General features: G+C 42.4%; 1 protein-coding gene across 3 annotated transcripts in view; it reads right to left on the reverse strand.

Annotated features, from left to right (window-relative positions):
• The window catches only part of LOC139411186 (F-box/WD repeat-containing protein 8-like), a 38,351-nt gene extending 22,035 nt beyond the window's left edge, over positions 1-16,316 (reverse strand). For 2 of the 3 annotated variants that reach the window (XM_071157114.1, XM_071157115.1), the window contains exons 1-8: positions 15,349-16,316; positions 15,155-15,259; positions 14,829-14,993; positions 14,602-14,690; positions 11,954-12,111; positions 11,469-11,665; positions 10,917-11,147; positions 3,780-3,907 (exon numbers count right to left, since the gene is read on the reverse strand). In XM_071157114.1, the coding sequence (XP_071013215.1) occupies positions 3,780-3,907; positions 10,917-11,147; positions 11,469-11,665; positions 11,954-12,111; positions 14,602-14,690; positions 14,829-14,993; positions 15,155-15,259; positions 15,349-15,795 (1,520 nt within the window). In that variant the 5' untranslated portion in view covers positions 15,796-16,316. Of the gene's footprint in view, positions 1-3,779; positions 3,908-10,916; positions 11,163-11,468; positions 11,666-11,953; positions 12,112-14,601; positions 14,691-14,828; positions 14,994-15,154; positions 15,260-15,348 lie in introns of all 3 variants that reach the window. The other variant, XM_071157113.1, reaches the window with a different exon arrangement.
• Positions 16,317-17,234: the final 918 nt, after the last annotated feature.

Below are 17,234 nucleotides of genomic sequence, written 5' to 3' on the forward strand. Positions count from 1 at the left end.
AGTTTCCTTTTCCATCTTTGTGTGCGGTGTGTTCACGCCCCCCGACTTTTTCCACATTTTGTTGCGTTGCAGCCTTGTTCTAGAAAGGATTAGGTTCTTTTTTATTTGGCCCGTCTTGGAGTGGGACTATGGCGTGAAGCGGGTGGGGAGTCTGGGTGCTTTCCGGGTGCTCTGTATTATTCATGTCCGTCAAGTTATGGTTTAATGCCAAATGTATGCATTGTTGTTATATCGTAAAAGGAAACAATGAAAACTATAATTACGAAAAAAATAACATTCTTATTTACAAAGACGGCCTACCCAGGCCAAACCCTAACCCAGACGATGCTGGGCCAATTGTGCGCCGCCCTATGGGACTCCCAATCATGGCTGGTTGTGATACAGCCTGGTATCTAACCAGGGTCTGTGGTGACGCGTCTAGCACTGAGATGCAGTGCCTTAGACCGCTGAGCCACTCGGGGCTTGATTCCTTTGAATTCATGGCTTGGTTTAGTCTGACATGCACTGTCAACTACGGACCTTATATAGACAGGCGTACTATTCCAAATCATGTCCACTCAATTGAATTTACCACAGGGGGACTCCAATCAAGTTGTAGAAACATCTCAAGGATGATCAATGGAAACAGGATGCTCAATTTCAAGTGTCATAGCAAGGGGTCTGAATACTTATGTAAATAAGGTATTTATTTTTAATGCATTCGGGTATCGTGTGTAGATTGATGAGGAAAACATTTCAGTTAATCCACTTAAGAAGGCTGTAACGTAACAAAATGTGGATAAGGGGTCTGAATACTTTACGAATGCACTGTAGGCCAGAAAATGTGACACGTCACTCCCTATGCAATATGCAAACATGGGGTCTGAAAACTGACACTTTAAGTCAGCCCTGCGAAAAGAGAAATGGGGCTTTCTTGCATTATAAGACATGGGACCATTTGACATTCACAGCAGTGGAGGCTGCTGAGGGGAGGAAGGCATAAATAGTAACGGTTGAAATGGAGTCGCTGGAATTGTATCAACCACATGGAAACCATATGTTTGATACCATTGCATTGACTCCATTCCAGCCATTATTATGAGCCATCCTCCCCACAGCAGCCTCCATTGGTTCACAGAGCACTTTGTACACAAAAATGTCAGTTGCAACGGGTCCAAAACTGCTCTAAGTCTCCCAAATAGGGGGCTTAACATCTAAGAGGCTATACAACACAGTAATGTGAGAGTGGAACTGTAAACCAGATTAGGAATGACATTGAACCTTATGTTCAAGTATTTGAGTGTCTGTCATCTTAAAGGCCCAGTGCAGTCAAAAACATGATTTTTCAGTGTTTTATATATATATTTCCACACTATGAGGTTGGAATAATACTGTGAAAATGATTATATCCTTTTAGTGTAAGAGCTGTTTGAAAAGAGTCCGATTTTTGGCCTTCCATGGTGACATCACCAGGCGTTAAATTAGTTAATAGCCTGTCTGACAATAACACATGTTCGGTTTTCCCTCCCCACTCAGACAGTCCTAACAAAATGATTGCTTGAGAAATTGACCCTTCTCTAAGCCCCGCCCCAGAATTTTGGCCAACCAATGGATAGCAACTCGGACAAGCGCACGTTTCAAATGCATGAAAGCCAATGAGAGCTATAGCAAAACTGAGTTAATAAAAAAAAGCTAAATTGTTTAAATAGCTAACGTTAAATTGCTTAAACAGTGCACATGGGGTACTTGCTACTGTGATTCCTAAAATGCCAAGCCTATTGGAGTATTTTTCTAATCTGAAATTATATGTTATTATAAATTATTATATATGTTACATTGTTTGCTAGCTCAGCTGGTTAGAGCTAGCGATCAGTCTCTCTGACCACCAAACGTTGTTAACGCTAGCTAGCAAGACAGTTAATATAACTTTGTTTTCTCGAAATGTATGTTATCTAGCTAGGTTTGCTATATTATGAATCCAACTATCATCTGCTGTCGACATCAGGATACGACTTGAGAGAACTAGTTAGCTCCAAAACTAGTTTTGAGTGCATGACAGTGCATTCAGCCATCCAGTGGCAAGTCACACACTACATTGTACCGGGTTCCCGTGAAGCAATTGTAATGACATTCCACCACAACGTACCTGATAGAAAAAAATGTTGTCCGAGGTTGCAACAGTAACCAAAGGGGGCAGGGCTTAGCGAAGTGTGAATTGCCCGTTGCTTTTGTTTCTTTCTGAACATTTTAATTGAAAATAGTAAGGTGCTTCATTGTTACACAGAAATGAGTTGATATTGAGATAACAATGGCTGCATTGGACCTTTAACACCAGTTGAGCTCAATAAAGGTATGTTTAAAACTAGACTGGCAACTATTGAATGTTTTACCACAGAATGCATGAGATTACACTTGATTCAATGAAATGGAAAGGCTAATAGAGGAGACAAAGCAGACAGTATATTTGTCTTTGTTTTAGGGTTGTGGTTTGTTATTTCCTATGGGTACAAGACCACTGGGCACGACCATGGCTCTCTCTCCATTCCACCCCCCCATCCCTTCCTCTCTCCCTCCCCAGTCCCCAAAATCCTTCCTGTTTGTTCAGATGTGGCCCAGGCAATTATGATCAAGGCAGTATTCCAGACAGCCCCGGCCTTATCAGGACCCTCGTTTGCGCCCTAGAAACTTCAGAACGAGTGTGAGAGAGCAACTCATTTGGAGAAAAGAGAGACGGAGAGGAGGAAGAGACGCATTAGGCCCTGGCCTTTGGCCATCCTAATGGACAGCTAGAGCAGACCCGCTGCCTGCCTTCTCATCTCCCTCGTGCCCCTTTGTCCCTGGCACATCAGACAAGGCCAAATGGTCACAGCCAAGTTGGCCTCCGACTGCCTACGTACAAGACTACTTAATCAGAGAGAGGGACATAGGTAAGAGTCTCCTACTTTGTCTATTATTCTTACAGATGGGGGTCGTACTTTAGGAGAACGGCTGTGCCCAACGAGATATAGTGCTACACATGCTTTCCTCGCTTTTGGCTGTCTACTTAAGGCCTGATGAATTTGGTGAAGGAGTTTGATTTGTAAGGATTCTGCCAAAAGTGCTATGCTTTCACCTGCCAACTCCTGTCCCGCTGTCAGGGACAAGTGCAGATGAGGATGGCTCTCTTTTGTGTCTTTCTTTCCCCATACTGACGGCCAGGTTGCAGATGCAGCATCTGTGTGTGTGTATACAGCGGCTGAATGGCGAGGCCACTGGACAGCAATGTGGAGACTGCCATCGTCTGCCACCCTGCTGTTTCCTTCACAAATACCCCCAGGTGATGGGCTGGCTTCAGATAACACACTGTCCACCCCGACCGACGCTCGTTGCCACAAAGAGTATTTCACAAAGAGTATTTCACTTCCAATCATTAATTAGGTCCCCTCTCCCTCTCTCTCATAACGAATTTTGATGCTTTGTTTTTCAAGGTATGCCAGTTGTGTGAAAAATTGCTTTTCTTTTCGCAACTTTGCAAAACACCTGATCCCCCTAGAAGTACGCTGTGATTTGCACCTCCACGTTCCAATATTCCTAATCAGTTGTAATTATGTGTTGAGGAATATTGTGTTGTGATAAACAGTTATTGCATCTGACTTGAACCTGGAAGGTATACCCAAGGGAGCCACAGGCACTACGGTGGTGCTCAAACTTGTCAGACAAAAGTATGTGAGACAGATTTTAACACCATAGTGCCTATATGTGTGTGTGTGTGTGTGTGTGTGTACCCAGCTGGTGTGGTGACACATACAGCGGTCCCATACCTCCTATCTTTGTTTCCACAGATGAGCATGTGAGGAGGGCTGTCTCTCAGGTTGACACAGGAGAAGTCTCCCGCTGAGTTCCCCACAGACATCTCCGACTGGCCCGTCTCTAGGCTGTACACATGGATCTGAACACACACACACACACCAACACAGTTAAGACTCATTCACTACGGTTGCAAAAGTTAGCACCAGAGGCAACACATAGAAGTTATTTGACAATGGCTTCTGTTGCTACAGACATATTTACTCATCCCTGAACACTGCAGCAGGAGTTAGACAGCACCTGCATATGAGCAGATAAAATGTAGTAGTGGAAACAGCGGAGTAAATAGTCACAATGTACTCTAAATCCAGCAACAGCGTCAGACTTAAGGCAGTAAAGACAAGTTGATCTTCACAACTTTCTAGTCATGCACACACTGGGCTGGACAATATGGACAAAATCCATATCACGATAAATTGACTGAATTATCACAATAACGATAAATAGAAAGATATGTTTATAACATTAATGTGAACCAGTTCTACATTTATTTACATTTTTATATCCCCTTCAAACTAGGCTACTATTATTACTTTGAATGTTGTGGCTATCAATTGTCCCATTAACAAATCACCCATATTAGTAGACTTATTTAATTTCAAACTTCACATTTCTCCAGTATAGGCATCTTATCGTAAGGAACAATATCAGCAAAATGTCCACGATAGGTGGTTGGTTCAGTCGGTGTCGCTCATTTTCGGTTTATCGTCCCAGCTCTATCACCAACACGCCCTAATACACACACAGCACTATTGGCAAAGTCTGAGAGCTACTGAATTATGCATGCCATTATGAATCTCCTAAGATGCCTTTCAGAAGTGTGCCGAGTTAAAAGCCCACTGAGAATCACTCACACTTGTCTGTCTGTCTGAGCTCATAGACTTCTCACAACACTTTCCTTCACCTCACATTTACAAAGGAATTCATCTCTGTGCTGTTAACAGGCAGAAGACAATGCTTTGTAACAGATTCTAGACTGAGTTCCGGTGGGTATGCGGAGAGTCAAACACAGTACTTGGATCAATACCGACAGGTTATCAGGATGAATGAGTGAACAGAGAAGAATGCTCAAATGTGGGGAAATTAAGAATTAAGAAATGCAATGGTTCCATGTCAATAATCATAAACACTACCTTTCCTTTGCAAAAAAGATTCAGCTAAGAATGCAGTATTGCAAAGCTAAATTAAAACAAGTTTGACAATGATAGGAGGGCAATTGACCCACAAACATCCCTATTAATTCAAATAGAACAATTAAGTGTGTTCCCTCCAGTCAGAGAGAGAGAAATATGAATAAGAGAGAGAGTGGGGAGAGGAAAGAGAGTATGTAAGAGAAAAGGGAGAGGAACCGAAAGAGGGAGAGAGATAGAGATGAAGAGGAAAGAGAACAGGCAGCATGATGTAAGGCTTGAGAAAGTGCCAGCTGTTTTGTGTCCCCTATTTTGAGATGGCCCTGAGTGGAGCATGCCAAAATCACACAGGACACACAGACGGACATACAGGCACACACACACACATAAGACTTTGAAATGACAGCTTGATGGGGGGTGGGATGAAAGGGAAGGAGCGGTAAGGGGGCTGTCTGCCTGCATGTCTTTTTTTCAATTAATCATCACCTTTTTTGGGAGGAGGTTTGATTAAAAAGCATCCCAAACCAGCAATTATGTGGAGGAGCCATCAGGGCAGTTTAAAGCTAATGTCCAACCAGTTAAGTGGGCACCTCAGCATGTGTTGATGAAAGGAATCATGGCTTGGCTACAGCAGTCATCGGGTTAATGTGCCTGACAGAAAAAAAAAGAAGAAAAAAAGGAACCGCTAATCTATAATTTGTCCTAACTCACTCCCTTCACCAGTCCCTTTGTTTGGTAAACAAACACATATGTCCCTTATCTATTGTCAAATAATGCAATGAGTTGATGAGTTCATGTTGCATTAGACTTTCAGGTGCAATGTTTAAAGGGGCAGTGCAGTTAAACGTGATTTTCCTGTTTATTTTCTCATATTTCCACACTGAGGTCGAAATAACACTCTGAAATTGTGAAAATTACGATAAATGCCTTTTTTGTGTAAGAGCTGTTAGAAGAAAAAAAATCCTGGAATTTCAGCCTCATCAGATGGGATGGAACTTTTGGCCCACATTATGACGTCACAAGGTGATCTGATTATAATAGACCAATGACTGTTTATCTGGGTAAGGGGGTGGACCCTGGACCATGCTATCAGCCAATCAGGGCTGTGTATGTAAATATCTTCACATTTCTTTCCGAACGCCCACACAGACTGAGCATTTCAAGGGCCAAAGGAGGCTCAGGGAAATAAATGATAACAAATATATTCTGTAGTTAGTTTCATGATATAAAAACACAGTGATTTGTTAACCTCATGAAACTCTGGGGGCAGTATTTCATTTTTGGATGAAAAACGTTCCCGTTTTAAACAAGATATTTTGTCACGAAAAGATGCTCGACTATGCATATAATTGACAGCTTTGGAAAGAAAACACTCTGACGTTTCCAAAACTGCAAAGATATTGTCTGTGAGTGCCACAGAACTAATGCTACAGGCGAAACCAATATTAAATTTCATACAGGAAGTGAGCCAGATTTTTGAGGCGCTGTGTACCAATGTCTCCTTATATGGCTGTGAATGCGCAAGGAGAGAGCCTACACTTTCTGTCGTTTCCCCAAGGTGTTTGCAGCATTGTGACGTATTTGTAGGCATATCATTGGAAAATTGACCATAAGAGACTACATTTACCAGGTGTCCGCTGGGTGTCCTCCGTCGAAACTATTGCGCAATCTCCAGGTGCGCACATTTTTCCATTTTGAAGAGAGGAGAAACCAAACTGCCAGGAGTGACTTATCATCGAATAGATATGTGAAAAACATCTTGAGGATTGATTCTAAACAATGTTTGCCATGTTTCTGTCGATATTATGGAGTTAATTTGGAAAAAAGTTTGCGTTCTTATGACTGAATTTTCGGGGTTTTTTCTCAGCCAAACGTGAAGAACAAAACGGACCGATTTCTCCTACACAAATAATCTTTTTGGAAAAACTGAACATTTGCGATCTGAGAGTCTCCAAATTGAAAACCCCTGAAGTTTTTCAAAGGTAAATTATTTTATTTGAATGCTTTTCTTGTTTTTGTGAAAATGTTGCATGCTGAATGCCAGGCTTTAATGGTATGCTAGCTATCAATACCCTTACACAAATGCTTGTTTAGCTATGGTTCAAAAGCATATTTTGAAAATCTGAGATGACAGTGTTGTTAACAAAAGGCTAAGCTTGAGAGCTAATATATTTATTTCATTTCATTTGCGATTTTCATGAATAGTTAACGTTGCGTTATGCTAATGAGCTTGCGGGGATAATTACACTCCTGGATACAGGTTTTTTTCGTAGCCAAACGTGACGAACAAAACGGAGCGATTTGTCCTACACAAATAATATTTTGGGAAAAACTGAACATTTGCTATCTAACTGAGAGTCTCCTCATTGAAAACATCCGAAGTTCTTCAAAGGTAAATGATTTTATTTGAATGCTTTTCTTGTTTTTGTGAAAATGTTGCACGCTGAATGCTACGCTAAATGCTACGCTAGGTATCAAAACTCTTACACAAATGCTTGTTTTGCTATGATTGAAAAGCATATTTTGAAAATCTGAGATGATAGTGTTGTTAACAAAAGGCTAAGCTTGAGAGCTAGCATATTTATTTCATTTCATTTCCGATTTTCATGAATAGTTAAAGTTGCGTTATGGTAATGAGCTTGAGGCTATAAATAGGATCCCGGATCCGGGTTTGCTCGTCGTAACTGGTTTTAAGGCATACATTGGTGATTTAAAAACATAATTACAAAGACTGCATGGGGGCTTTAAGCTAATGCTTTTAAACAAGTTGATCTACACAACATAGACTGACATGGACATAAATAACGCTCAAATAGTTTGAAGATATGCCTACAAAGCAACTGGTCGGAAGTGAATCAAGAGCATTTATCTAAACGACAAACGGAAGAGATCACACTTTCCCCTGAACAAATATACACCGAGTGTACAAAACAGTAGGAACACCTGCTTATTCCATGATATAGACTGACCAGGTAAATCCAGATGAAAGCTATGATCCCTTATCAATGTCACCTGTTAAATCCTCTTCAATCAGTATAGATGAAGGGGGGGAGACAGGTTAAAGGAGGATGTTGAAACCTTGAGACAATTGAGACATGGATTGTGTATGTGTGCCATTCAGAGGCTGAATGGGCAAGACAAAGATTTACAGTAAGTGCCTTTGAACGGGATATGGTAGTAGGTGCCAGGCGCAACGGTTTGAGTGGGTCAAGAACTACAACGCTGCTGGGTTTTTCACAATCAACAGTTTCCCCTATGTTTCACAAATGCTCCACTTCACACAACTGTGGGAAGCATTGGAGTCGACATGAGCCAGCATTCCTGTGGAACGCTTGACACCTTGTAGAGGCCATGCCCAGATGAATTGAGGCTGTTTTGAGGGCAATAGGTGGTGCAACTCAATATTAAAAAGGTTATGTACACTCCGTGTACGTAATGGTTCTGTTCTGTGTAATCTATGTAATGATTGTGTTCCGTGTTAGGTCTATAAGCTGTGCCGCCTGTGGTTTTAACAGCTCTATCTGAGTGGCTGCAGGGTACAGGGTAACAGGAGCCCAGTAGAGAGCAGCTGAGCAGATGTCCAGACCCCCAGGTCCACTAGCAAGGGAAGGATTGGGGAGTTGGGGGTGTAGGTCCCCTGGCAGGGGAGAGGGAGTAGTAATGAGGACCTGGAGACTGACTGCTAGCTGACTGGCTGACTCTCGCAGACACCAGACAGACGTAAACAGTCCAATAGACAGTCATGAACAAGACACAGATATAGACATAAGACACAGACAGACACATGTAAAAGACAGAGACAGGAAAGGCAAACAGACAGACAGACAAGAGAAGAGTGGCACATTGTTTGACCTGGATAACAAAGACAATACATGTCATAATACATTCAAAACATTTAGCTAGTAGAAAAGCAACCAATCATAGTGATGACTCACTTTTCAGTGTGAAAAGAGAGATAACATGTCTGGATGCCACCACCATTTCTTTGACAGCTTTTAATTAGGCATATGTCTTCTCATTAAATAGCATATAACACATTCTGCCTCGCCAGAGTCTGTTGGCAATTCTTACTTCCCTCTTCGCAGTAGGAAAATGCTGTCAGAAACACTATGAAGCCGATAGACTTGTTAAAGCGGATTAAAAGTTGTAATTTTTTAAGTTTAATTAGTGAAGGGAAAATGTGACGATCATGAATTGGCATAATTTTGTGAAGATGAGCTAGCTAGGTCTATAGTGGAGAATGAAAACAAAAGAAACTCAATGCTCAATGACCAATACCATATCAAATATACAAACTTAGAGATGTTGCCTTAGATTACTTGATTGGATAGTGAAATTATTCAAGTAGCCGGCACTATTTTGGACGGAAAGACAAACCAACAAAACGTGTACCAAGATCTATGGAGCTGGCAGCCTATATGACGTCTCTCTTGATTGTAGAAGCAGAACTCCAGTTCATAATATGATTTAGTTTAGCTGTAATCTCTGTTAACCCAGCAGTAAAATTAAGTGTAATTTGGTCCAATGCGTGATCAACTTCTGTGTTCATTCTTAGAAATTGAAAAGTTAGAAATTGATAGTTCAGGCAAAAATCCCCCCCCTTCCAATCTGTGTGGGCACACACGCAAAGCACTCGAGGCAAAGCAGTAGAAGCACCGCCTTCGCCCAATCCTGATACGTCCAAATAACTAGTGACGATACCCCAAAAAATGGAAAGAATGCAGCTCGTTATCTCGCGCATCCCATTCAATCCCGGCAGATTCTTTGGTCTACATGCAGAAACTGCCCACGGGAGATCAGTTTAGCTGTAACCTTGAGAGGAAGGAGTAAAGTTATCCCTCAGACTTTCTCTAAGGTCCACTATGTGGTGCTGTAGGGCTAATATAACAACATCAGCAATGAGAAAATTGTAATGATGTCAGGGGGAGAGTCTGCCAAAGACCTGTCGAACCAACAGAGAGAGGCTCCATTTGGGACCGGTCCCTAGTCACTTGACTAATTACTTAAGTACCAGTATCGGTGCTAAACAAAACATAAAACTTTTAAGAGGAGAGAGACAGACTGAGGTTTTTATCTAAGTGGGTTTTTGAAACAGTGAGATATTCCTTTGGTCACAAAACAGAAAAAACCTTGCAAAAAATTGTCTTGAAATACACTGGAAAGCATGACAATGGTTTCATATTGAAACCCAAACCTGATCCCTGAGCAACTATTTTGTCTCCTGGGTATGTAATCTGCAGAGGGATAAATAAAGGTATGAGCCTCCGTTAGGAGCAGGGTCCTTAGATACAAGACATTAATAGACGCAAACAGCAACTTCTTTGGGAACAAGAGACTAAACTTGTTTAGTGTGCGTGTGTGTGAGAGAGTTTGTGCATTAAGAGAGTAAACTAAATACTACAGTAATTAGGAACAATACCCAGTAGGAGTAGTTCAGCTATTTCTATGCCCACAATCCTCAGCGGGTGGCCCCATTTCTGTCCCAGATTCCCCAAGTTGGGATGCACCACCCCATTGGGGTCCCAGAGACTCTAAATACACTCAGATTGGTGCATTGCTACTCAGACTCAGAGAGATGCAGGTTTTGGGGTGACATAATAGGGTTGCAATTAATTTAGGACTTCAATTCAACCCTATACTAACATCAATAAAAGCCTAATTCAAGGTTGGCCAATTTGTAGCCGTCCAAATGTGTTGAGTGCTTAGAAACATAATGGTGTGGGCTTCAGTTTTGGCTTTGCGCATAGCTTTGGCATAGCTACCTCAATTTAACCCTGTTCCCAACTCCAAGGACAGTAGAACAAAAGCCACAGCTGGGTTGTATTCATTAGGCATCAAAATAAAAATTGTGGAAAACGGCCTGGAACAGAAGGGGACCACCTTATCTTTATTTGAAAAGTTGTGCCCTGATGAATAGGACCATGTAAAAAGACTATTTTAGTACACTGTTGATGCACCCACCTTGTTGCCTCCATCGTTCATGGCCCAGCCACAGCTCTTGACCCCCAGGGCAGCGTGAGAGGCCGAGGCATCCAGACAGGTGATAGGGTGGCCGTAGACGGTGTGGAGCACCCGGGGTTCCAAGTCCTCAGGGGCCAGCAGGAACACCGTCTCCCCAGCAGACAGGGCCACCAGGGGAACACTGTCCCCTCCTCGCCCCCCGGCCCATGGCACCACAACCATAGACTCCACCTGGGACCAGAGTCTCTGTTAGAACAAGTTATAGCAAATGTATTCAGCCTGCTGACTACTGTCACAGGGAGTGAAATGTCTAAAGTAGCTCCCATATGAAAAGTTCAGTTGCACTGTTAATGAACAAACTAATAATGGATTGACTGTGACATAAAGTTGAAATTGAAATCACAACAGCACACTGGATCAATGTAGACACCCTATCATTGCTACAGGGAATTGTATCATAATCCTCATTAAAATGATAAAGCTGATGGTGCTTTTCCAGACAAATCAGAGACAGACAGATAGACAGAGAGAAAGAGAGCAAGGTAGACTCACAGGTTTGGGTAGCGTGGCCTGGCAGAGGGTCCTCCAGTAGCCCCTCTCATCAGGCTGGTCCAGCCGGACGTCTAGCCCAGCAGCAGTAGCCAAGGTGGGGCTCTCCAGGCTCAGAGCCAGGGCGTGGACCCTCCCAGGGATCTGGAAGTGGTGGACGGGCTCCTGTCCCGTCTCTGTGCTCCACACATCCACACATCCTACACAGGAGCAGAATATACAGTTAACATGTACTCAAAGACTTCTCAGTGTTGCCATCCATGTGTCCATACACCATAGTGGAACTTGGTAATAAAGTGTGAACTGTACATCTGCCTCCTGCCGGTCATTATCATGCCTTCTAACAGAGGCACCAGGGTGGTTATACCTATCAAAACCGGCAAAGACCACCGACCAACAGGTGGCGCTCCTTTTCAATGCCCTAAACTGGAAGGCTAGCCAGTAAAATAGCCACTAAGTTGACTGCAGAGTTGAGGACCCTCACTCACCATCGTCATAGGCAGCCACAGCCACAGTGTTGTTGACCCGGATGTGACTGACGTGAGGTCTGGGGGTGACGTCTGCCGTCAGGGGGCTTGGCTTCAGGAAGGAGGCTGCAGAGTCCCAGTGGAGGGTGTCCCACAGTCTCACGTCCCCTGACGTGTACCTGAGGGGACAAAAAACAATGTAAGCGATGCTACATTTTTATTTTGAAATGACCTAAGGCTCCATTTAAACAAGCAGCCCAGTTCTGATATTTTTTTTTACTAATTGGTCTTCTGAAAAAAAGTGGATGTTAAAATATCTTATGCAATTGGTCAAAAGACCAATTAGTGGAAAAAAAGATCAGAACTGGGCTGCATGTCTAAACACAACCTATGAAGCATGAGGCTGCATCTTAATTTTCCCCATTAAATATGCTAACTGTGTACCATGGTAACCATCCGTGCATTATTATGTGAATATGAGTGGATGTCTGTGTGCTTATGGGCGACATGACAGTAAATGGGTGGGTGATGATGTGGTTCAAATGTGTGAGTATCTGTGAGTCTCAGTCAATTGGAGGCATGGCAGAGATAACACAGCCTTTCCAGGGGGTGGGTATGGTGGCAGCTGAGTCCTTCACAGACGGCCTGGGACGAGCCACGCCACCCCAGGCACAGCCATATACCCCAGCACCAGCTGCCCTGGGCTGCCTCAGACAGACCGAGACCCTCTCTGGTGCTGGAGCCTGGATGTGGTTCAGGATTCGTGCTGAGCTGGGCAGCTGGAGAAAGCTGCAGACTGACAACCACAGAGAGTGGTACCAAAGGGCTGCTGGATAAAACCTTTCAGCTATTTAGCTACTAACAACACTGTGGCACAAACATGGTATGATAGCTAGCTTCCATCCCCCCCACTAACTTAAACCACATCAGCTAGCTACTGTACCACCTACTTCAATCAGCATCCGTATCCCAACATGAGGAAACAAGAGACAGAGAGAGACAGATAGAGAGGGGGAAAGGGGGCTAAAACACTCCATCTGACATCTCAGGGTTTGTTAGGAAGGTAACGACAGGCGCACACTCTACATAATTAGTGCAGTATCTTTCAGCCAAGAATCAACAGGAGAAATGTATGCCTCAGCTGGCACTTTTCTTCATCCAAATAATCTCTGGAAACTTCTGACATATCAATTCCAAGGAAGATAACAACCTACAGTTCTGCTTCATCAGTGCATCTACAAGATCCTACATAAAAGTGAGAGAAATATTACCTTATGTGTCATTACAAAATGTCCACAAAAAAGCAACCTTGGTTAAACAAGGATCCTAATTTCAAAGGGTTGCTAAAATCTACAATGAGTATCTTAGAAAATCAGTCATCCAAATCTCTAGATGTGAATAGATGTAGGTAAAAAGAATTTGCAGCAGCAGGCAGGCCTCTGTTGTCTGGCTGAGACGGTCTCTCAAAATGGAACCCTATTCCCTATGTAGTTCACTAGTTTTGACCAGGGCCCGTAGGGGGCTCTGGTCAAAAGCAGTGTAATATCTATGTGGGGAATAGGATGCCATTTGGGACACAGGCTGAGAGTTCACCGGGGCCAGGGGAGAATTTAATCAGACCACCCCCTGGGCACCAGCCTCCTGATACAACGTTTACCAGATTCATTTCAGCAGCTGAGTACTCAAGTCACGCTATCATCCTACAGTAAGTAGCTTACTTGATGCAAAAATTTTTTTACAACAGGTTGAATTTAAAGAGTTTGAGAAAAAAGGACAAAGACAAGTGGTGGGTCTATTTTAGTACAAAGTCAGTGCAGCAGCTCAATTTCTATCGATCACCATTTATTGGCTGAAACCGTGCTGATCACCACAACTGCTTGCCCCTCCTGACATTAAAAACGAAGGATGGGCATTTTAAATGATTTCACTATTCAAATAATATCATGTTTTTTTTTCGGAATCCGGATAGTCTAAATAAAAAAAATACATATTTTGCTCTACTCTCTTAACCAATCAGTTGTTTTCAGGGTACAATATCGGTAGTTTTTGGCTAACAGTAGCCTAGGCGAATAGTAACAGTGAAAGAAGTCTGATGTTCTCCATCATATAATGTTGTGTTTTCTGGTGAGTGTTTCACATTGATCTGTGTCAGGTCTTGTGGAACCCTGCGTTGGTGCGCGCCTATAGGCTAATCGTTATTTAAAGTGGGAAAAATACCATACCGTTGTCAGGGCTGACCGGAGGGATAAATGTGCTATGATAGTAAAATGCCCTTTAATTTAAAATGCAACCCATAGAGCATGAGAGAGAAAATTAGCTTGAAAAGAAAACAATCCCATTGTATATCCTCTGAACTGTAATCTACATTTAGTGTACAACTGTAAATAATGTTCTGTCAGCCATGTGACGTCTGAAGCAGCAGTAGCTCAATGTGCCATACGTAAACACTACATTCTAAAGTTTGTTGTTTTATCAAATTATGCATTTCAAATGTCATGATATATCCTTGTGTGTAACAACTTAACATGGACAATTTAATTCAGAGAAAGCTTTTTCATTGTTAAAATAAGCATTAAAAAAAGTGTTGGAATACTAACGTCCAATCAGATATCCAGATATTTGATTAACCGTGCCCATCCCTACTAAAAACAGGTTATGTTATATCTTACCCAGCAACAACATAGCTGTCACAGGAACTGACATCACACAACACTTTCCCCAGCTCGTACTGCAGTTGGCTGATTGAGCCAACACGATTCTAGGAGTATGAAGAGAGACACAAAACATGTTGTTTCTAGACATTCCTATGTAATTACAATGCTGTTACTATAGTTAATACTCTACAGTTTGATGGGTGTAAGGGCAACTTCAGGTGAAGTGTTGCCAAAGTGTCAACCTTCCAGTTGGAGCGCACAGTGTTTTCAGAGTTCCTGCAGTCTCGTAACATGCTCTTCCAGCAGGGGGAGTCAGAGACAGAGGCCCCGTGGTGATAACCCTCTGTCTGACACATCCTAAACCACAGCACCTCATCCTCTGCCAGGACCCCCCACGCCTTGCTCACCTGTGAAAGTATCAGAGAGGCTATAATGAATACTCATTGATCACCATATACTGTACATCAGAATAGATTGAACAAATCAGTGTAAAGTCAATATTCAGACCTATGTTTCAAGTGACAACAGAGTCATTATGATTTTTATGTGATTGAAAATCACAGTTTACCTGAGCACATCGCCCCAGCTCTGTCCGACTGAGGTACTGGAAGATCTTCAGAGCTAACTCGTAGGGCAACTCAATGTCAAAGAAGGGAATGTCATTTGTCTCATTCTGCAAAAATAAGAAAATACCAATGAAATCGAGATCCACACAATGTCTAGTGGTAGGCTGCCTCACAAAGACTATCACCCTCATCTTACCAGGTCTTGAATGAATTGATCCACTAATTTGTCACCCTTGTTAATTTTCCTCTGGGGTTGTTGTTGGGAGGTGTTACAGGCGCTTGTCAGACTGTGGTATTGTCTCTTCCTTCGAGTCCTCTCCTCCTGGATCCTCTCCAACAAGGGACTGGTCCTTCCATCTAGCAAGCCCTCGGCTATCGACACATATTCGGGTTGGTCCTCATTTTGAATTTTTGCTGCAGACAAAAATGCATCCTGTCCTCCCTTACTGCTCCCCTGTGATGTCGAATCCTGTCTTTTTTCTGGTTCACTTCTGTTCTGACCGAAATCTTCAAAATACCGTTTTAATTTAGAGTCTTCCCGACTTGGTTGAAGAGTAACGTTACGGTTCGAATGCGCCTCGTTTTTAATCGTCAGTTCTTGCTTCCAATGCTCTCTGAACGCCAGAAGCTCGTCTTCTGCCATGTTTTTCTAACATAGTTACAACAACATACATATAGTTGACTTGTTATTTTTAGACAAAATTACAAATTGGTAGGGTTAAATTGTTAGTAGCTGGCTAGGTAACTTATATAGCTCATGCTAAAACTAAAACAAACACTGAAGTCCTGGAACAAAAACTGTCCGACTAGAGATACTTTGCGGTCTTAAGAGTTCCGCGATGTTTAATTCCTCATTGTTTATTTTAGGCGTTGCGAACTGTGGTGCATTATTACAATATTTCATTTAAAATAGAATAACTGGTACAATTAATAAGATTGACATGAAAATACATAATTATCAAATAGCATAAAATTCCGATTGTGTAAAATGTCTAGGGGCAGTAGACTGTATTGTACTGATTTTAAATCCTATGATTATCCAATAGACATCGCTATTCCTCCATCCTATCAAACAAAAGGCTCGTCAGATAAGATGAGACGACGTTTTTTTAAGAGTTAATGATTACCTCTCTCTTTTGGGAAAAGATGATGTAAACCCCTCACACCATGTGACTCTTTAATCGTGTATAACGAGAGAGAGAGAGAGAGCGAGAGAGAGAAACACAGTCCAGATCTGATCAGATCCGGACAGTAAAAGAGGATAATTTTATATAAGAGCGGATCAGAGGAGGGGACATATAAAGAAGATAGAGCGATTTGTAGAGAAGATGTGCTGGCTCCCGATAGACGAGCCTCTGCCTCTACCCGGCGACGTGATGGTCTGTGCCCAAGGAACCTCACCATGCTCCAGGACCCAGTCACTCGCCTCTCGCCTCAGGTGGATCGGGGATGAGATGGATAAAAACTGGACGGTTGGATCTCGAGATAACAGATATAATGAGAAACTTGGGTTAAATAGAGAAGCCCGCTTTAGAGGCTTTGTATGCACAGCAATACAAATCACCGTCCTCATAATCTTTCTTAGAAAGCGACACCTGTAGATGTAAGTCACTGCAACGGCAAAACCAGCAACAGGTAAGCTTCGCAAGTGCCCATCACATGTTGGTTTGGCTATGAGTAATGTAAACAAACTTGGTTGCGGGTAAAGACGCTTTATTCTCGACCTTCCCAACAATGTTCAGCAGGTGATTTGCGAACATGTGGTTAAAGATATGTAATTATAGTTGGTGTGAGATTTAGTTTATTTACAATTTAGTATTTATCATTGATGATTATTTATCTATACAATTTGGGTTTTATCTCAATGAGTATGTAACATGGAGTTATTCATACAACTATACTGGGCTATTCACTGAGGATGAACTTCTTCTAAATATGATCTAAATGTTTTATTATACGCTCAAAGCAATTAATATTTATCCACTGTAGATGGTGCCTTCAGGATCCTGAGGAGAGAGAGCTGTCAGAATATTTGCACTGAGAAAAAGGATGACAGCCAGCCACAGCCAGCCGAGGTTCAGT

The sequence above is a fragment of the Oncorhynchus clarkii genome, chromosome 6 (genome assembly GCF_045791955.1).
Source record: "Oncorhynchus clarkii lewisi isolate Uvic-CL-2024 chromosome 6, UVic_Ocla_1.0, whole genome shotgun sequence".
NCBI lineage: Eukaryota > Metazoa > Chordata > Actinopteri > Salmoniformes > Salmonidae > Oncorhynchus > Oncorhynchus clarkii.